We start from the raw sequence: 19,204 nt of genomic DNA, 5'->3' as shown, positions 1-19,204 counted from the left end.
GGAGAAACATGAAAGACCTACGACGAGCGTCACACTGGTTACCTTCTTGAGTGGTCGGCTCACAGTTTGGGCCTCTGGCTGCTCCCTCCTTTGGCTCTCAGTGCTGGGGAGTTTACTCGGAGTCGATTGCAATCTCTAAAAAAAAAAGGCAAACGAGTCGGAAATAAACGTCCGGTCCCCTCGACGGCGGCCGAGGTGAACGGGAGGATTTGTTCTCATACCTGCAGCGTGATGCGTCCGTTGGTTTTGGCCGCCGAGGACACGCCGTTCTGCCCTTCACCGTTGCTGGTGAGGGTGATCAGGTAGTGGTTGCCGTTGCTGTCGGTGACCAGCGTGGGGGTGCCGTTCGCCTTCAGGAGGTCCAGCGATATGGCCTGCGTTCGGATCTGGGTGCCGTTCTGTGGGCTGATGATGATCGGCGCCACCTGCCAAACACACGGCCAGTGTGAGGGCTGATCTCACAAAGTAGGTGAGTGTTGGACTCTCACTGCTACGTGTTGTTCGGAAATTTCATTTCCATCTCAATCTAGGCTAAACTTTGTGAAACTTCAGAAAATAAAAGTGTGAATTATGTGTTTCATTGAGAGGTTGAAGCAGATGAAAGGAAGGCCAAGCGCCACAGTTGTGTAAGTGAAGTGGTTGCCATGGCAACGTACATCATGGCAATGTAAAACATACATGAATGTGCCAAACAAAAAATATGTGTTCTGTTACTGTTTATGTGGCAACTTTTCAATCTCCCAAAATTCCAATGAGCCACCTCAAGTGAGCGGAAAACTTTTGTCGCGAATTCCAAACTGTGAACCGAGTGAGTGTGTGCAGCTGTGTGCAGTGTCCACCTGCTGCGTGGTGACGGCTGTCGTCGTCGTCGTCGTCTGCTGCTGCTGCTGCCGCTGCCTCTGCACAGCCTTGGGCTGCCTCCTCTGCTGCGCCTGGCTCGCCGCAGGCTTGTGGAGCTGCACCTGGACCTGCTTCAGCTGCACCTGGTTCTTCTGCTGCTGCTGCTGGATGTGCTGATGAGCCTGAGCGGGACTCTGAGACTTGAGCTGGCTCTGCAGCAGCAGCTTCTGCTGACTCAGCTTCTGCTGGGCCAGTCTCTGCTGCTGCGTCAACCGCTGCTGCTGCTGCTGCTGCTGCTGCTGCGCCTGCTTCTGCTGGGTCTGCTGGATGATGAGCTGCTGCAGCTGCTGCGGCTGCAGCGGGGCCTGGCCGTCTCTCCTCAGCTGCGGCTGCTGCAGCTGCTGCTGGAGTCTGGGAGGGTTGAGCTTGACCTCTGCCGCTTTCTGCAGCAGCTCCGCGCTCTGCTGCTTCAGCTGCTGCTGCTGCTGCTGCTGCTGCTGTTGCAACATCCGCTTCTGCGGCTCAGCCTGCTGGAGAGGCGGCCGCTGGATCTGCTGCAGCCTGAGCCGGGTCTCCTGGGAGCAGTGCGGGGGCGGCGGCTGCTGCTGCTGCTGCGGGGCCGGTTTCTTTGCGGGACACTCCTCCGTGATGCCCTCCATCCCCTCGTCGGGATCCTCCTCCTTCACGCTCACGGCCGAGCCGTTGGGGAGGGTGGGCGGCTGGATGGCCGAGGCCTTGATCAGAGTCTGAAGTTTGACCTCGGTGGACGTTCGGCTCCTCTCGCCCTCTGCGACCTTGCCGTGCTCCAGCTGGGACCTGAGGGTCTCCACCAGCCTCTGCTTCTGCCGCAGCATGCGGGTCAGCTCCTCGATCTGCTTGTCTTTCTCCTGGAGCATCTGGTCCTTGTCCAGAGTGTCGGCCGCGGGCTCCGGGAGCAGGCAGGCGCTGGGCGAAGGCTTGGAGAAGGCGCATGGGCTCTGGTACTCCTCCTTGACGTTGGTGAGAGGCTGCGAGAGCGGCGAGACGCTGGGCGGGCGTTGGGGAGACGGGTGCAGGGTGAGCTGGGTCAGCGGAGAGCTCACCTGAGGGACGGCACGGGAAGAAAGCACGACATTAAGCATCGTTTGTGAATAAGGAAGGGCGGCAAGACGGACAAACTGAACAGTATGGCTTGTTTTCGTGCGATGTCGCACGGCTCAGATGGACGGCAGGAAGTGAAACGTAGGTTGAGGATCTGTCGTATAGAAAAATGCTGATGCTTTGCGTACTTTACGTTTTCTCTAATCGTTTTCTTTCTTTTTACAGTTGTTGTTGGTTGTTCACAAAGAAACTGAACCCGTCCAACACCGACTCTCCTTAACACTTTCCTCCATACACTTATTCTCCAGTTCTACTTCCTGCGCGTCATCACGGCCACCTGACTGAGGGCCGGCCATTTGCTTCAATCTCACCATCTCTCCAAACATGTCTCCGTTGCAGCTCGTCTCGTCGGGAGACATTCCGGCCAGGGACCTCTCGGAGGGAGTCGGGGAGACCGGGGGGCTGGAGCTGGTGCTGCCGAACCTCATGACCCGGCCAGGGACGACTGGAGTCATGGAGGACAGAGAAAACTTGAAGCCTCCCTCCGCTGACAGGATGTCAACAGCTGTGGTGGTGGTGGTGGTGGTGGTGGATGGGGAGGCGGTGCTGCTGCTGGTGGACTGGGAGATTCCATTTTTCAGGGCAGAGCTGCTGCCTCCGTTCTGCTCCTGGTAGTTGCGTAACCTCTCGATGAGGTCGTTCTTGGTGCCTGAGACGGTCAAACCTCGTAGTTTCAGTTCCTGTTTCAGCTCGGCTACCTGCGGGATGAGAACCCAGGACTGTGTTGTTTTTTTTTGTGTGGAGGTTAACAGTCACTGACTGAGAGTGAAAGAGCACTGAATGAGTGACACGGAGGAGAGGAAACCATAAATCGTTGAGTTCAGCAAACCTCCGATAAGATCTGTTTGAATGTCAGCAGATGTGCGACGACGCAGGAAGGTCTTCCGTTAACAGACTTCACTTCGACAAATATTCACATACACTCAACAGTTTCGGCCTCACCCTGTGAATTTTAATGTATTTTCTTTCATTTTCACGTCTATTGAGGTTGCAGTTTCTCACTTAAGGCATCAACACTACGTATGAACACACATAGAACGACGATAACTCAAATAACTCAAACGCGTTTTATATTTAAATTCTTCAAAACAGCCGCCTTGAGTTATTGAAGGTGTAAAGATTCAAAAATAATGCATGAGAAGGTGTGTCCAAACTTTTGACTGGTAGTGTATGTATGTCAATTTACTGTTGGCAACCATATTTAAAGCACAACTCTAACTTGAGACAAGGTTCTGAACAATCATTTCCATTGGACATAAACTCAAACTTTCAAAATCATCGTGAAATCAGTGGAAGTCACAGGAACATGGTTTAAACATGAGCCGTGTTTGTTTAAATTGTTGTCCGGGCGTTTCTGACGACGCAGGCAGTCGTTCTTTTTAAGCATCGACTGCAGTCAATAACCCTGGCATTTTTCACCTATTTTGCATTGTTATTTTTCAAAGGCTTCAGTCGGTAAAGAGCGTCCGGGGCTTTACCTTGAACTCATCCAGGTTGGCCGGCAGCGTGCTCGGTTTGGCTCCTCCCGCTGCACTCTGGCCCTGCCGGGCGGCTCCGTTCTGGCTGGAGGGGCTGGGTGTGGCCGGGGTGGGGTTGCTGCGAGAGGGGGAGGGTCCGGATTTGGTGGTGGGAGTCTGTTCACCTGGAGGCCTGAGGGGAGGTGAATAATGATCTTAATAAATCCCCTCCAGATACTTCAGATCTTTAAAGTCCCTTGGAGGGACAATGGGACCGACATTAATACAACTGAACAGCCAGAGGGATGTGAGAGGACCACACACTGAGTACTACTACTACTACTACTACTATTACTACTACTACTACTACTAGTACTGCTTTCAACCGTTAACAAGCAGGGACTGATAACAGTAACTAGTGTCCATGTAAATGCAACTGTGACAAACAACACAGGAATGTTATTTGGAAGCATTTTGTTTTTGCTATCAGCCAGCACAGGGCGAGAACATCCTGAACTCATCACATTCATTTTATTGCCCCACTTACTGTAGATGGGCCATTTGTAGGGACACAATTATTAACTTTTACAGTCCAATTGTTCTGATCACTCAAGTGCATTCAGCACGATACACACCGACACTTTCTACACTCAGAAAGTTGCTCTCTCCTGTTTTACTCCAATGACACACCAGAAAGCAGCAGTGTGGTCGGAGAGGCTGTGAGGGGACAGGAAGCCTGCGGCCGGCGCACTGCAGGTGAACTACGGTGCTCAGGGGAAACAAAAAGCAAGAAAAAGGAGGACCTTTTTTTTTTTACCGCACGCGCACAGCCAACGTGAAAACTCACTTGGGAGGGGCGGGCAGAATGGTGTGGTAGTTGTAGTGCTGCTGCTGCTGGCTGAGGATCTGCAGCTGCAGGAAGAGCTGCTGCTGCTGCAGGAGCTTGGCGTAGGATGAGTCCATCAGGGGAGGACGCTCCTTGTCGGCCTTCTGGTCCGGGGGGATGTACTGGTGGTACTTCAGCTTCTTCACCTGGGAAAAGCCAAGCAGGGAGCACCGAGCTTAGAGGACAACCAACCAGCTGCTTAGGACACGTCTTAGCCATTTATCAAGGGCGAGAGCCACCATTAGTCCACCAGAGGGCGCCCCCGAGAGTTTGGACTTTACAAGTTCTGATGAAGACAGAATCATTGCTGTACTCAAAACAACAGGATATTTTACTAAAAGGTATTAAAACTTTACTGTGTGTGAGCAGATTTAAATGCTCGTCACAAAGTGGCTATAAAAGAAATCTGGATTAGGACTGTAAATCTAGGGTGGCTCCCCCGGAGGTGGTGATGAAAAGGAGATCTAAGATTAGAGATAACACCAAGAAACTGCATCGATTCGTCCAGCACATGCAAATAATACACAAATAATAATCAAGTCTTGGACTAGTGGTCTGCATCTCCTCCTCTTGTACAAATTAGAGAAGAGAAACTGTAACCCTCACAGTCAAAAGAAATCAGCCAGCAAACCAGAAGTAGAGACCAAATGATAAGGCCCAGTTCCTTGTGAGATATCACAGTTCTGAAAATAATCCCTGGTACAGACAACTGTGTGGCTGCGTAGTAGGGGAACGCAACTGGATCCATGAATCCTGTTGGGATCTCATAAAAAGACAGAGACGGGGAGCTTGCTGACCTTGGGCTTGCTGTCCTTTGCTTTCTTGGATCTCTGCGGGGGCCGGTCAGCACTCGTCTTACCCTGAGAGTGCTGCACAAATGAGAGGAAACCGGGTCGGGAGGAGGAAGTGAGAAGAGACAAAAGCAGGTTCCCACTTACAGCTGCTCCACTAATAGCAATTAGGTTCAGAATGAACACATTTATTCATAACACCGATCAAAGTCTGCAGGAGGCTGAGACTGAGAACAAACATCGGCGCACCTTGCTGTGACCGGTGGAGGAGCGCGAGCTTCCCAAGATCCCCGACAGTCCATTTGTTAATTTCCCAAACGTGGGGGAGCCTGAGCCGTTCACCTGGAGGGGCAGCGGCGGCGGCGGGGGCGGCGGCGGCGGGGGCGACTGCGTGATGAACTGAGGAGACGGTGCTGCGGTTAACGGCGTGATGGGAGTTCAAGAAAACAAACTGCGCTCTGTTTGACGACTCCTGGAGGATCGGATTCACGTCGCGTTCCGCCGCCAGTACCTGCGAGGGGGAAACGTCCCCGTTCTGGCTGAGCACGTCGGAGGGAGACAGCTGCGGGACGGCGCTCAGAGGAGAGTCGTGATTGGCCGGCTGGTCAGGCGAGAGAGCGTCGCTGCTGTCTTCGTCCAGGGACGAGCTCTCTCCGCCGGCTCCCTTGGGAGAATCTGCCCCAGAGGGAAAGGTTTTCACTTCAGGTGAGGTTGGGAAAACCGTCGTGACACACATCCACCGCTCGTTGTTGGGCCGATTGCTAAACAACGGCGGTGACTAACTTTACAGAAGTTGCACAATACTTTGCCAGATCGTCTTTCAAAAGAGGCCCCCAGTGTCCAAACACCGCTGTTGTGTCATGGCTCCTGCACACAGTGCAGCTCATGAGCTTTAAGGCCAAACAGCTGCAAGGATGACGCAACTCAACGTTCATTTAGCCTTTACTGTAGAAATGTGCTCATCCTGGAAATGCGACTCTCAAGACCGGGAGCTGCCTGTGTCCAGTGCCGACGACGCACTTACAGGCACACACAGGCTCCAATAGCTTCAAAAATCATTTCAACATTCTGTTGACTTGCAACAGGCAGAACACCACCGCGTTTATCTCAGTCTGATGCGTTTAAAGTAGCTTTGTGGTTTTACTTTGAAATCAAATACAGAAGCCGATGACCGAAATAAGCGCGTTCAAATTCTTGGAATGTGGCGGCACTCTGTCTAAAGTTGACCTTAAAATACGAAAGAGAGAAGCAGAAGTTCAGAACAGAAAGAGTTTTTGTCTTCTTCTTATGAGTCGGTAGCACTGTTTAGCCAAAGCTTTCATATTCTACTGTCACCGTGTTTATTTGGTGACTGTTGATCCATGAGTGTCCTCTGTGTTTATTTGAGTGGCGGTTCGGACTTGGATGGATGGATGGATGGATGGATGGATGGGTGGGTGGGTGGGTGGGTGGATGGATGGATGGCTGGCTGGCTGGGTGGATGGGTGGATGGATGGATGGATGGCTGGGTGGATGGGTGGATGGATGGATGGATGGATGGATGGATGGATGGGTGGATGGATGGCTGGCTGGGTGGATGGGTGGATGGATGGATGGATGGATGGATGGATGGCTGGGTGGATGGGTGGATGGATGGATGGATGGATGGATGGATGGATGGATACCTAGTGGTGAGTGCACGGGGCAGTCGACCGACAGGATGTTCTTGTGCACCAGCTCGATGGGTCCGGGCCTGTGGGAGATCTTATCGTTGAGGTCGTCGGCCAGCCGCGCTCGCTTCAGCTGCAGCTGCTTGGCCTGCAGGGACGGCTCTGCCGACGTCTCTGCAGAGGAACATTTTCATTTTAATTTTACCAGAAAATTTTAGAAAACACAAAAACAAAAACGATCTAAATGGAACTTTTAAGTTATTCTCTGTTCACTTAACAGTGGCATCAGGTCTATTTAATTATATAGAATATAGAGTGAAATATATGACGAACTAGAACCTTTACGGCAAAAACAAACAATGCAGCAAATTTCAAATCCTTCTAAAAAAAAAAAAAAAACCAAGACCTTTTTTTTTGCATGCAGCAAGTTTCACTTGTATCAATGGCATCAAATACGCTGGTCATTTATCTGATTCTAAGAGGAGAAACTTGCACCAAATCATGATTTAGCATTGCACACATGATAATCTGAACATGATGCGTCCGTCATAACAGGCCAATTGGTGACACCAGTGCGGCTCACTTGACTAGTGTGACTTGTGCTCTGTGCCGTGATGAAGCACGATACAGCTGGTGGAGCTGTGCTTCAGCACGGTGTGGGTTCATGCACGAGCACGTGCATGTGCACAGAGACAGCGATGGCCTGAAGTAGGCTATGACTGGGTCGACCTGGGTTCCTCTTTGGATTGCCAAAGTTCTTTGAAACAATAATAAAAAATAAAAAAATGACCGATTGATAACCCAGGAGTTAATTTGTTACATTTTAGAGGAACCACGCACCAAGTGGGGCAGGCGAGTGTGCCTCAGGTTTGGGTGGTGTCAGCAGGGAGGGGGAGCCGGTGGCTCTAGCGTGAGTGCAGCCCAACTCTCAGAAGGTTTTCTAGACACTGGGAAACTAAAAACGCACCTTCCAGTATGTGCATCCTGACCAGCTCGGAGCGCTCCGGGCGACACCGGATCTTCCTCTTCAGGTAATCCTCGGTCTGCATGCACAGGGACCAGGCACGAAAAAAAAAAAAACAAAAAAAAAACAGGATGAGATATATAGTGTGAGGCAAAAGTTTTTCCTGTGAACGCTCATAACAGGTCGGCGGTGACGCTTGGCGCGTGTTGTTAACATGTGGTTTGAGACTGACTGCAGTCGCTGCGGGTGTTTCTGCAGCTGACATTTTGGTTCTTTCTGTTCAGCAGCCAGGACGTCTCGACAAATCAGCCACAAGCTCACTTTAAACAGCAGCATTTGTTTTTGCAAACAATAGACACTGCCACTCCTTCTACCACCAACACTAATACGGATACTAATGCTAGTGCTACTAATTATAGCAATAATAATAATGATAATAATAATAATAATAATAACAATAATAACAATGATAATGATAAACTCTTCCCTTGAACAGCAGTTGATCTTTGCAGACTCTTTGTTACTTTGAGCAAGTCTGTAAACTTCCAATCTGTCCACTCAAACTTTCACTTCCCGACCTTCACCGAGGAGGCTCGGGGGGGGGGGGGAACCAAACAAAACCAAAAAGATAGCAGACTCACCCTTGCTCGCTCCAGACTCCTCCGCTGTTCGTGAAAGGCTGCCGGGCTCTTCAGAGCTGCAGGGACGGAGGTGGCAAGACAAAGACGGAGAGATGAGAACGTGCCACCGCACACAGAAGAAGTGCGATAAGGGTCGAGGCTTGAGGCGTTATGCTGCTGGCGATAGGGATCGCTTCATGAGGAAGACGCTTTTAAAGCAGAAGTGGCTGCAGCCTCAGAAGGTTGTGGGTGAGTTTCTGAGTCCGAGGTGTGGCGACACCAACGCGGGTCAAAGAGTGAGCAGGCATTTAAACGACAAAACAATAACAATTTTTTTTTTTTTTTTTTTTTTTTTGCATCAGCAGTGGATTCAAGAAGTGACGCTAACACTTCCAAATCTGTAACAGGTGTGGCGGCCGCTGGACGTAGCATAGCTCAGAGAAACTTAAAGGAAAAGCGGCAGAGAGAAAGCACAACACAACACAACACAACACAACACAACACAACACAACACAACACAACACAACACAACACAACACAACGCAACACAACACAACACAACACAACACAACACAACACCACTAGTGTGGTTCAAAATCCTGACCTACTAATAAAGTATTAGCATTTTTCAAAACTAGAAAAAAAAAAAAAAAAAAAAAAAAAAAAAAATATATATATATATATATATATATATATATATATATATATATACAGTACATACAGATCTAAAGCAATTATATTTAAAATAAGGATTTCTAAATAGAGGTTGCGAAGGGGAGCGGCATCGACAGGATGGGAGGCAACACCGCAAACATCTGATTGGCCAACAGCACAGCTGGTCGGATCCCTCTGTGTAGGCATGTGAGTGAGGACGTCTTGACTGTGGCAGCTCGTCAGACGCATGTGTGCCACAGATGACTGCGTGGTGGACTGGGGGTGTGGGGGTGTATGGGGGGGAGGGGGTGTAAGGCATTCCTCCCGTCACAACCTCAGGCCTAAAGCAGAAGACCTAAATACCAGTCGTGATATAACCGCGGGGCGAAGATCACAACAAAACGGAGCGCAGGTCAGCGGACCCTGTCGCCGCCGCCGCCTGTGAATTAAACATCTCACTTCTAGAATGATGGCGAGGCGGCGAGCGCCGGGCCTGGTGACGCATCTCCAGTGTGTTGGAGGACTTCTGCAGAGCGTTCACACTGAGATATATGTGAAAATGCTTTGGGTCACAGCGGCCTAAAATATGTGTTGTGTATAAGTGTTGAAAGGGAGGGGGGGGGGGGGGGGGGGATTTAATCAGACTTTAATGTTGTAGCGTCTCACTTCCTGTGTGAATTTGGACAACATAAACTCGCGGAGACGAGTGCGACGCAGCAACGTGTGGGATTTGGAACTCGGCGCCTGATCTTAGCCGCCACTGCACGGCTCTCATTGCCAATGCTTGTACATTTTATACGTAGCACAGTGGATTATACATCTTGTCAGATGATCAAAGACTATTGATTCATCTTTGCCAAAGGTTCTTATTAGTTCAGAACAGGCAAGACAAACATTCCTCCTAACGGACAAATGAAGGAACATGCAGCCTGAAAAAAATGACACTGATCATCAAGTTGACATCACTATTGTGTGAACAACATGGCATAGCGCCGTTTGGAATTTAAACTGCCCAAAGTCAACGTATTGCTCTCCTGTTTGACACACATTAAAGTTGAGTTGAAGGAATCAGAATCAGAATCAGAATCAGAATCAGCTTTATTGACCAAGTTTGTGCCAAACAGGGAATTTGACTCCGCTTTTTCTCCATCCCACTACTTGGGTTTAAAAAAACAAACAAAAACAAACTACAGAATAAGTAAAAGGGTAAGGGTAAACAAGTAAACAAAGATCGCTCGTCTGGTCCATCAACTACCTGGACCTGAGACGGCGGGTGGAACGTTGCACACGTTCACCTCCAGCAATTGCTGTGAAAACAGTGAGACGCTGGCAGACAGCGACCCTGCACTGGCTCTCACACAGACGACGGGTTCAAGCGTTGTCACTTCAGTGAGGACGCACACGTCTGGCTGTGCAGCAGTTCATCGGATCCTCACCGTCCTCTAATGCCACCGGCGTCTGCCCGAGCAGCTTGTGCTTCACCGTACGGCGTCTCAGGGTCAGAAAAAGGTCCCGGTAAATCCCCGAGTGCCAACACAACTCTGAGCACACCTTCGACTTCCATTCAGCGTCTTTGTAGCTCGCCGTGCACGGAGGACATGGCGCCACGCTGGTGGACTGCTTGCATAAGGAGGGCGCAGACTGTTTCTTTTCCTCCCAGTGTTAAATGGGCTGGGCTGCTGCCCGCTGAAACCGCCGTTTAGTCCGAGTGTCCACTTCAGCCGGCTTTCTTCACCGTCTAGCCAGTCGCGCTGGATGCACACTAAGCCGGCTGGTGCTGCTTTAATTGCGTTTCTAATGCACTTTCCTCGAAACGGAATCATGCCGGCTTGCGTAACATCAATAACATGCTGCTTCCTTGGAGTCTGCGTCTCCCCTACTTATGACTCGACTGGAACATTTGGGGCATCTCCGCACTTGACCACCATTCATCTGCAATGTTTTGCTGACTGAAGTGCAGGGCAACCAAACTGTCCAGCAGACAGTTCTCTTTTTATTTTTTTTACAGTCATTTGCTGCTGCCCGCAGCTATTCTCGCCGGAGACGAAAATTAAAAATAATATTTCTATATATATTTTTTTTTTTTAAAGTGCAGTGCCTCTCGTCTGCGGAAGTCTGAAACAGGAAGTGGACACAGGAGAAGCGGAAGCTGCCCTCTTTGATAAGGTTGGGTGCTGCCACCACAATGCTAATTCACGCATGCAGAGTGCAAAAACGCAGACTGACACTTTGTGCAGACTCGCTCTGACGGTTTTTTAGCATTTTAACGACCGAATTACGACGAAACGCGGTGCTTCCCCCCACCCCCGAACGCATCCACCACGGAGTCGAGGAGGATCGTCAGAAACGAAACAGCGGCGACACCCATTTAAAGTGTCAACTGACTGGTCGTACGTTCAACACACTTAAACTCTGCCGCGTTGTGCGGGTACGCGAGACACCGATGAGACGATGAAACGATAAGACGGTGCCTGGTGCGCAGTGGAAAGTCACCAGCAGCGGCTTAGACTTGGTAACGTACGAGAGTGTGTGTGTGTGTGTGTGTGTGTGTGCGCACCTCCGGTATTGGATGTCGGCCTTGTGTGTGTGTGTGTGCGTGTGTGTGCACGGATGAGAATATGGATGAATGAAGGAGGTGAAGCAGACTTACGTGGCATGATCCCTTGGCTGACCAGCTCCTCTCGCGTGCGTCTCTGCTGGAGTTTGAGCTGGAGGACTGCATGGAGGCAGAGGAGAGGGAGAGTGAGAGAGAAAGAGAGAGAGAGAGAGAGAGTGTCACTGAGCCGCTGAAGCGGTGAGAGCTCGGCGGCCGTGGCGGGCGCCGAGCTCACATACACGGCTGGGCGCAGCGACTCAGACGGGTGGCACACGGAGGTGAACTCATCCTCCCGGCCGTCTGCTTCTTCTTTCACACTTTTCTTTTTTTTTTTTTTTTTTTGAAACTGCAGAAGGCAAGGAGGGCGTGAACCGCTTTACTACACCCTTCCTGTTTCTTCGCTTTCTCCACCCCCCACACAGCCTCCCCCACCCCTGCAGTCTATGCAACGCTTGATAAAGAATACAAGGAGGATATCTCGGAGGAAGATGAATAAAAACATGTTGAACACACAACAACAACAACAACAACAACAAAAAAAAGAGTTAAAAGAAAACCAGCGCCGGGAAGCAGAAGCGAGGTGATGCAACCACGAGACCCAAATGCACTTGAGTGTCGGCTGTCATTTCAAAAACAGGAAGTGCCTCTTACATAACACGAGGGCTGGGATAAAGTTTGCGAGAACATTGTTCTGGACACTGAATTGAACCACGTCCGAGTCAATTTGACTGGACCCCGAAGGCTTTAGTGGGAGTGAAGGGACCACAGCACCATCCTCTGTTGCTGGAGATGAGGGTGAGAAGATCAGAGCAACAACAGCAACCTCACGGTGACACCGACTCAGCGCTTCAAACTGCACCTGTTTGCTCAAAGGTGCATTCTGAGCTGCGGTGGAGCAGCCTCGTAGGTTCAATTCGACAAAAAAATAACAGAAAACAGAGCAAAGAAAAACCTCTCCCTACATATTTAGCAAGGTGTATATTTAGCCCTCTGTTCACAGCTTCCCCCTCCACCCCCCCGGTTGTAGCTTCCTGCTAGACTGGCGCTGATACCGCTGTCATTCATGCAGCTGCGGTGCCACCAACTCCCACAACTGTGCGTTTCAGACTTTCTGCAAAACGGGGCAAGCAACAGCAGCAACGGACTTTTGTCACTCCTGGGGAGATCACTGATGGGCTGAGGTCAGCAAAACATGACGGGGGGGGTAGCGTAGTGGTAGTGATGTAACCAATGCTGAATATCTACGCAGGAAGATACAAGTTGGACGACGAGTTCCACTGCGCAAAGTGGACCGAGCAGCTTTAACTGGGCCCTCTGGGAGCTCCGGCCTGCTGCAAACCACTGCCGCAGGGGTTGTGAGGCCGGCGGCTGATGGTGCCCGACACTTCACCGTCACTTCTTGGCAGAGGGCGCTTTCCATTTTTCCCGACGGAAAGACGTTGCGCACGTTCAAAGAGGCCGGTTTTAAAGTTCAGAGAGTTTAATAAAACCACAAGAAGGGGACGAGCGGGCTGAGGCACTATTTTTACCGGCGCAGGCATCGAACTCAACTCCACTCAGCTGAGAATCCTGTTTTATATGAGCCAGCTGTCCCAGTGTCACAGGATGTGTGTGTGTGTGTGTGTGTGTGTGTGTGTGTGTGTGTGTGTGTGTGTGTGTGTGTGTGCGTCATGCACACGGCGTGTCACACTACTGAAGCTTCTGAAGCATTTGTGGATGGGCCCGTGTGTCTGCCGCACAGGCTGCACCTGTTCCCTTCTGCAAGTGACATCATCGATGCTAGCAGGCTAGCTGAGCGCAACTCGCTCTCAACTAGCTGTGCGTTTCCATGACCCCTAGAATTGGGCAAATTATAAATATGGCCATTTAAAACTGGTGATGGAAACGCCTCAACTTGGAAAACCCTTTCAAATATGGCCAAAAGGTTTTCAGGCTCTCATGAGGTGGTTTTTCCACATGTATCCATAGAGAGGTGTATCGCAAAAGTGTCATGGAAACACATTTTTTCACACTGACACGTCAGCGGACGTGGCGTTCGGGGTCCCGTGACCGGTTCACTGACCAGTGAAAATGGCGCGTTATGATTAGACGGAGGAGGAGACGGCATATTTTGTACAAGTCATCAAAGAGAAAAATAGAGCAACCATCTTGACAGCAAACAAACATAAGCAAACTGAATTACGGCTCATGAGCTTCACACCATTCAACGGAAACACCTCCAAATCGCAATTGTACTTTGTCGAAATTTTTGAAAATATCGCTTTTATTTTGCGAATACAACAAAAACAAACCTATAATGGAAAAGCAGCTGCTGCTGCTGCTGCTGCTGCTGCTGCTGCTGCTGCTGCAGGGCTGTCGGGCTGGCGCCGCTAAATGTCATCCCTCGGCCTCCGAGCACGAGCACAAACCTCGCCGGCGGTCTCCGTCTCCTCTGTTATTTTTACGTGAGCTCACGTTCGAAGACTGAACCTGCAACAAGCGAGGCCCCCCCCCGCCCCCTCTCCGCCTCCCCCCGGCCAACCCGCCTGGAAGCACTAACATGTCACCGCTCGCCGTCGGCGACGTAAACACACGGCGCTGAGCGCAGCCGAGGCAGCTCGCCGTGTTTATATTTCAGCGGCGCAGCTGCTGAGATGGATTCTCTCTCAGCGGCAAACAAAAAGGGCAAACACTTAAGAGGCTCACGTGTAGATTCAATCTGCACACGCACGCCGGCGAGCAGGCAGGCAGGCAGAGAAAGCCGCTGACCGGGCCGTGGCAGTGTCCAGGATCAGGTGCCGAGCCACTTGGCACCTCCAGGGACGAGGTTTATTCTGGGTGGGAGAATCTTGCACATCTTCCCCGTCCCAGCTTCACATCTTGATCCCCCGCCACCCTCCACTTCTATTCTACCCCTGCTGGGACACCTTAGTCGACTTGTTTATCCTTTAACACACACACACACACACACACACACACACACACACACACACACACACACACACACACACACACACACACACACACACACACACACACACACACACACACACAGCCGTCTGCCTCACATTCCTCTGTTTGTGCACGAGCTTTAACGCGGGCGAGTTCACAGCGAGCTCAAAGTTAGCGGCGGCATTTCTCGAGCAAAGCGGCGGAGAAAAAAAGAAAAAAGAGAGAAGAGAGAAGACAGTGGTGCAGACTGCAAGCCCCAATGTGCTGCTGAGAGGGTCGTGTGTGAAAAGCTGCAGGGGTGTTAAAAGTGTAGGCTGATGATCGGGCAGCAGCAACATACCCAGTACAGACGTATACGATTTACCCCGAAGTGAAACAAAAACTCCAACTGCAGCAAAGCTGAAGTAAAAAAAAAAAGGGAAACATTGCATGAGGTCATCTGTTTTATTTTAATCGGTCACCAACTTTGCTACTTGTGGCTGCAAAACCCACAGCTTGTACACCAACGGCTACCAGGGGTTTCAGTCCCAGTGACGAGCTGTGAGCGCCTCGGAGCTGCCGCCTGATATAAACATGTGTTGAATACAAACAGATTGTTTCCGCACTGGTTAACTCGCCCTGTGACCTCCCGGCTCCGGGTCGCACCTCGGCCTTTCACGGCCGCTTCTCAACACAGAGCCATTAGACATTGTTCTTTTTTTATTCATCGCTCTCCGGCTTCATCTGATCCAGGGACGAGGGGGACTACTTCAAGGGTTAAACTAAGAAAACGGACGAGGACGCGAAGCGGTTTTATTGGGATTACTAGGCCACGGCCAAAACTGGCATCAGCAGCCACTGCAGTCAGACGGGAGGAAGCGTGAGAGCGAGAGACACCAGTGTGGCAGACAGCTCGATGGTTTCCTGGGGGGGAAACTCAGCTGAATCAACCAAACATCCAAGTTCACAACTGCACCCGCACTACTACTCTGCCCTAACTTAAAGTTAACACCGGGAAAAACGCAAATCTTCAGGCTCTAAATCCATCGAGCACAACAGAAAAAGTGACACAAACATTCAGAATAACATCTAAAGACACGTAAGCAACAACCAACGGAGCTGCGTCTCTGGCGGGTTCGTCCAATCAACACGGTTGTTTCACAGCCGCCAGCAGCAGCGGACCGAGGACTGAAAAACGTCTTCTGGCAGCCGCAGCAGCGTTTACTGCTGCAAGACTCCGGCCCTGATCCAACGAAGAACGCACATCAGCATTCCCTACCCCTCTTCCACGCCGGAACATCCCAGTGAACGTTCCAAACAGGGGACTTTCAGCAGATCAAGCAGACTTTTAATACTTCAATAAGGCATGCAGAGAGAGAGGAGGGGGGGGGGGGGTGAAGGGGTCACTAAGGTGCAGCCAGTCTGGGCTTGTCCCCCCCGCCCCCCACACACACACACACCCTCCCCACACACCCTGCAAAGCCTGGCACAGCCCAGCTGACGCCAACCAACAGACCGACCAACCGCCCCTGGCCAACAAAGCCTGAGGGCGGCACGCTCGGCACGTGGACACGGACCCCTCTGGAGGAAATGATCTGTTTCGGAAAACCTCTCACACTTTTGGGGGGGGGGCACGACTGCTAGGGGGAGCGGAGAACGGCGGACAGGTAGAGGACGAGGTGAGGCCACCGCTGCTGCCACGCTGAGCCCAGAGGCAGGGAGACGGCAGGCTGCTGCCCTGCATGCTAATGGTCTCAGAGTCGGAGGAAGATGAGTCACCTCCGCCGAGCTTTTGGCAGGCTTTTGTTTTTCCGTTTGTTTGTTGTTTGCAGATTCCGTCGCTCCGACTCTCTCTAAACTGTCAAGCACGTGACCTGATTTTTTTTTTTTTTCTCTCTCTCTCTCATTCTATTTTCAACCCACAGGTGTAGTTTGGTGTACGGTCGCAGTGGCAGCTGCGGCAGACGTCTCTTCGGCGAGCGGCTGCGCGGCGTTTCATTTCAAAACCTTCAACAGGTTCACGATTCTTTTCCCATTCTGGCTGCGATCGCTTTGTTTACCACTCGTTTCCCACGCGCGCCTGCTTTCCAACAAAAACAAACTGACAAAGTCGTCGTCCCCCCCCCAACTGAGCGACGGGCAACGCCGCTTATCTTCAGCCAACCATCCAGAAACTATTTATAGAAGGCCATAAACACCCGTCCTATCAGATTTCTGCTATCTCTGCCCCTGCCGGCCCACCTTCCTTCAGGCTGTGATAGACGAGTCTGTCCCGCTCGCTGGTCAGCCCGGCCTTCTCCAGGTCGTCGGCCATTGGTGGGGAGCCCGGCGGGGAGGGTTCCAAGGACAGGCACTGGTTGGTGTCCAGCATGGTCGTCCGGGTCGTCAAAACTGGCAGCAAATCATTCGGCAGAGAGACGCTGAAGTTGTCGGCCGGCCCGGCCGGCGGTACGCGTCGCTCTCCCGGTCCGGGCGGATCTCGGCGCCGACTGCGCGTCCGAGGAGGCGGCGACGGACGGGAGACGGACGAGAGTGAAAAAGGCAGCGGCCGTCCCAGCAGTTGGCTGCTCTCACTTCCCAGGTCAGCGGCTGGAACATGAATCGCTTGCCGCTGCTGCCGCTGCTGCTGCCGAGCAGCGCAGAGAGAAGCCTCCGAGGCAGCGGGGAGAAAAAAATTCAATAAAATCCCCCCTCCCTCCCCCCCAAAAAATGCCGGTTGTGCTCCGTCACTCCTCCGCTGCGCTGCGCTCCTCTTTTGTCGTATCAGCCTTATCGATCAGTCTCTCTCTCTCTTTCTCTCTCTCTCTTCTTCCCTCGGCTCCCTCCTTCCCTTGCAGTGCCGAGTCACGACGGCACGGCTCCACGCTGCTCAGGTTTTTCAAAAGGGAGGGGGAGGGCATCCACAGGGTGGGTGGAGGTAAAAAAAAAAGAAAAGAAAGGAAAAGAAAAGAAAAAAGGAATAAAGAAATACAGGAGAGAGGTGTGGGAGGGAGGCAGGAGAGACGAGGCTGCTAGCGGAGAGCTGAGACGACTCCGTCTGCAGCTCCTCCTCAATCTCTGCTCGCTCTCTCTCTCGCTCTCTCACTCCTGGGCTCTCTCTCGCTCTCTCTCTCTAACTCGCTCGCTCTACCACAGAACAGGGAGTGTAGCCGATAAAGTTCTCCTGCTCAGCTGTTGCCTTTCATTCACTGTTGCAGGCTCCAGGAGGGGAGGGAAGAGGAGGGGGGCGGGGGACTAGTAGGGAGGGGAGGGCTGCCACAAACAAAAACCCCTCTCTGCTGGACGAAGCCCACAGAGCAAAAACCCCTGCAACATAAATGTCCCGTTTATGTTCCTGAACCTCTCTCGGCTGATGAGGGGGCTGAAAGGGGGGGGGTGAGGTGTGTGTGTGTGTGTGTGTGTGTGTGTGTGTGGGACGGGGGAGCGGCAGCCTCGGACGCGGTGACTCAATGGATCGACGGGGGCAGATTTTATTGCACGTGCGGAAGCGGCGGAGAGCGTCGCTTTCGCAGAGGTGACCTCATCCTTTACGATCGACGGCTGCCGGCCGGAGGTGCGGCGGTGCCGGCGGGTCGGACCCGATACACCCGATGACCGTCACGCAGTTTTGGAGCGAGCGACAGACAAAGACAAAGACGCCCATGGCGGCGCTGAGGGAAGCGCAGCAGCCTTCAGGCCGGGAGAAGTCTGGGCCCAGGATGCACAGCAGCGAGCTGCAGCAGCCCCTCCCCATCCCCACCTCACCCGCTTCACTTTTAAATAGAAAGGCCAGCTGGCCATAGGGGAGCTATATTCAGCTCGCTATCACCTGTGCACTGGCAGGGTAGGGTTACTTTCAGGCATCGCTGCCTGGAAATACAGCCGCACTGACTTTTTGAGCCGCATCAAACTGCTGTTGAAAAATCAAAAGCTTCCAGGTTCATTAGTGGCGCCGACCAGAACCAGGCAGCCCAGGGCAAAAGCGGAACAAGAGACTCAAATAAAAATATAAATGTGTATGTGTAAAACAGTTGAAAGCTCAGCACCCTGAATGACATCATGGCTCAGTAGTACTGCGGTATAAGAGAGGTGAGACACACACACACAAACAGAGGCGACACCTTGAACAAACGGTGGCTGCCGTCTACAATAACCGCTTGTTAGGAACTGGTGATTAGAGTCCACCTGCTGTTATGATTCACAGTCTGGACAGGAAGCACACACACACACACACACACACACACACACACACACACACACACACACACACACACACACACACACACACACACACACACACACACACACACACACACACCTCCTTTATCTGTGTTTTTAGATGGTTAAAGGCTCAAGAATCGTAAAGTCTGCAATAAAAGTTTCTTCCCCCAGAATTCAATGGTTTGCCCGTGGCAGCACTATCAACTCAAGAGGGTGCACGAATGTTTACCAAATTCCACAGTAATCCATGGACTGTTAATATTTCACTGGCATTCACAACCGTAGCCGTCACGACGGATCGAACTGAGAAAACAGGAGAACACGCGAGTCTTTCAAAGCATTAAAACTCCGAGCGGTGAAAGATGTTTGGACGGTGGCGCTAACCTTCAGCGGGACGGATCAGCTGTTAGGATTCAGACCAGAGGAACATTCCAGTCAAATTATTTGGCCTTGGACATCTTTATCAGGGACTTGTTGGGTTTTTTTTTAAACCACTA

At 51.5% G+C, this 19,204-nt stretch overlaps 1 protein-coding gene across 11 annotated transcripts in view; it reads right to left on the bottom strand.

Annotated features, from left to right (window-relative positions):
* mrtfab (myocardin related transcription factor Ab) overlaps positions 1 to 19,204 on the bottom strand; it is a 35,267-nt gene that overhangs the window by 2,402 nt on the left and 13,661 nt on the right. For 5 of the 11 annotated variants that reach the window (XM_076033624.1, XM_076033625.1, XM_076033634.1 and 2 more), the window contains 13 exons: positions 11,652 to 11,717; positions 8,369 to 8,424; positions 7,731 to 7,806; positions 6,779 to 6,937; positions 5,626 to 5,789; positions 5,364 to 5,513; positions 5,121 to 5,192; positions 4,285 to 4,469; positions 3,459 to 3,630; positions 2,292 to 2,678; positions 840 to 1,922; positions 222 to 425; positions 43 to 135 (listed from right to left, as the gene is read on the bottom strand). In XM_076033624.1, the coding sequence (XP_075889739.1) occupies positions 43 to 135; positions 222 to 425; positions 840 to 1,922; positions 2,292 to 2,678; positions 3,459 to 3,630; positions 4,285 to 4,469; positions 5,121 to 5,192; positions 5,364 to 5,513; positions 5,626 to 5,789; positions 6,779 to 6,937; positions 7,731 to 7,806; positions 8,369 to 8,424; positions 11,652 to 11,717 (2,867 nt within the window). Of the gene's footprint in view, positions 1 to 42; positions 136 to 221; positions 426 to 839; positions 1,923 to 2,291; positions 2,679 to 3,458; positions 3,631 to 4,284; positions 4,470 to 5,120; positions 5,193 to 5,363; positions 5,514 to 5,625; positions 5,790 to 6,778; positions 6,938 to 7,730; positions 7,807 to 8,368; positions 8,425 to 11,651; positions 11,718 to 11,836; positions 11,993 to 16,748; positions 17,168 to 19,204 lie in introns of those variants that run through there. The other 6 variants (XM_076033623.1, XM_076033626.1, XM_076033628.1 and 3 more) reach the window with 5 other exon arrangements.

The sequence above is a fragment of the Nelusetta ayraudi genome, unplaced genomic scaffold, assembly GCF_046127955.1.
Source record: "Nelusetta ayraudi isolate G7.1 ecotype Tasmania unplaced genomic scaffold, CSIRO-AGI_Nayr_v1 ptg000042l, whole genome shotgun sequence".
Taxonomy (NCBI): Eukaryota; Metazoa; Chordata; class Actinopteri; order Tetraodontiformes; family Monacanthidae; genus Nelusetta; species Nelusetta ayraudi.
The sequence above is the reverse complement of the archived record's forward strand: the minus strand, read 5'-3'. Positions and strand labels throughout refer to the sequence as shown.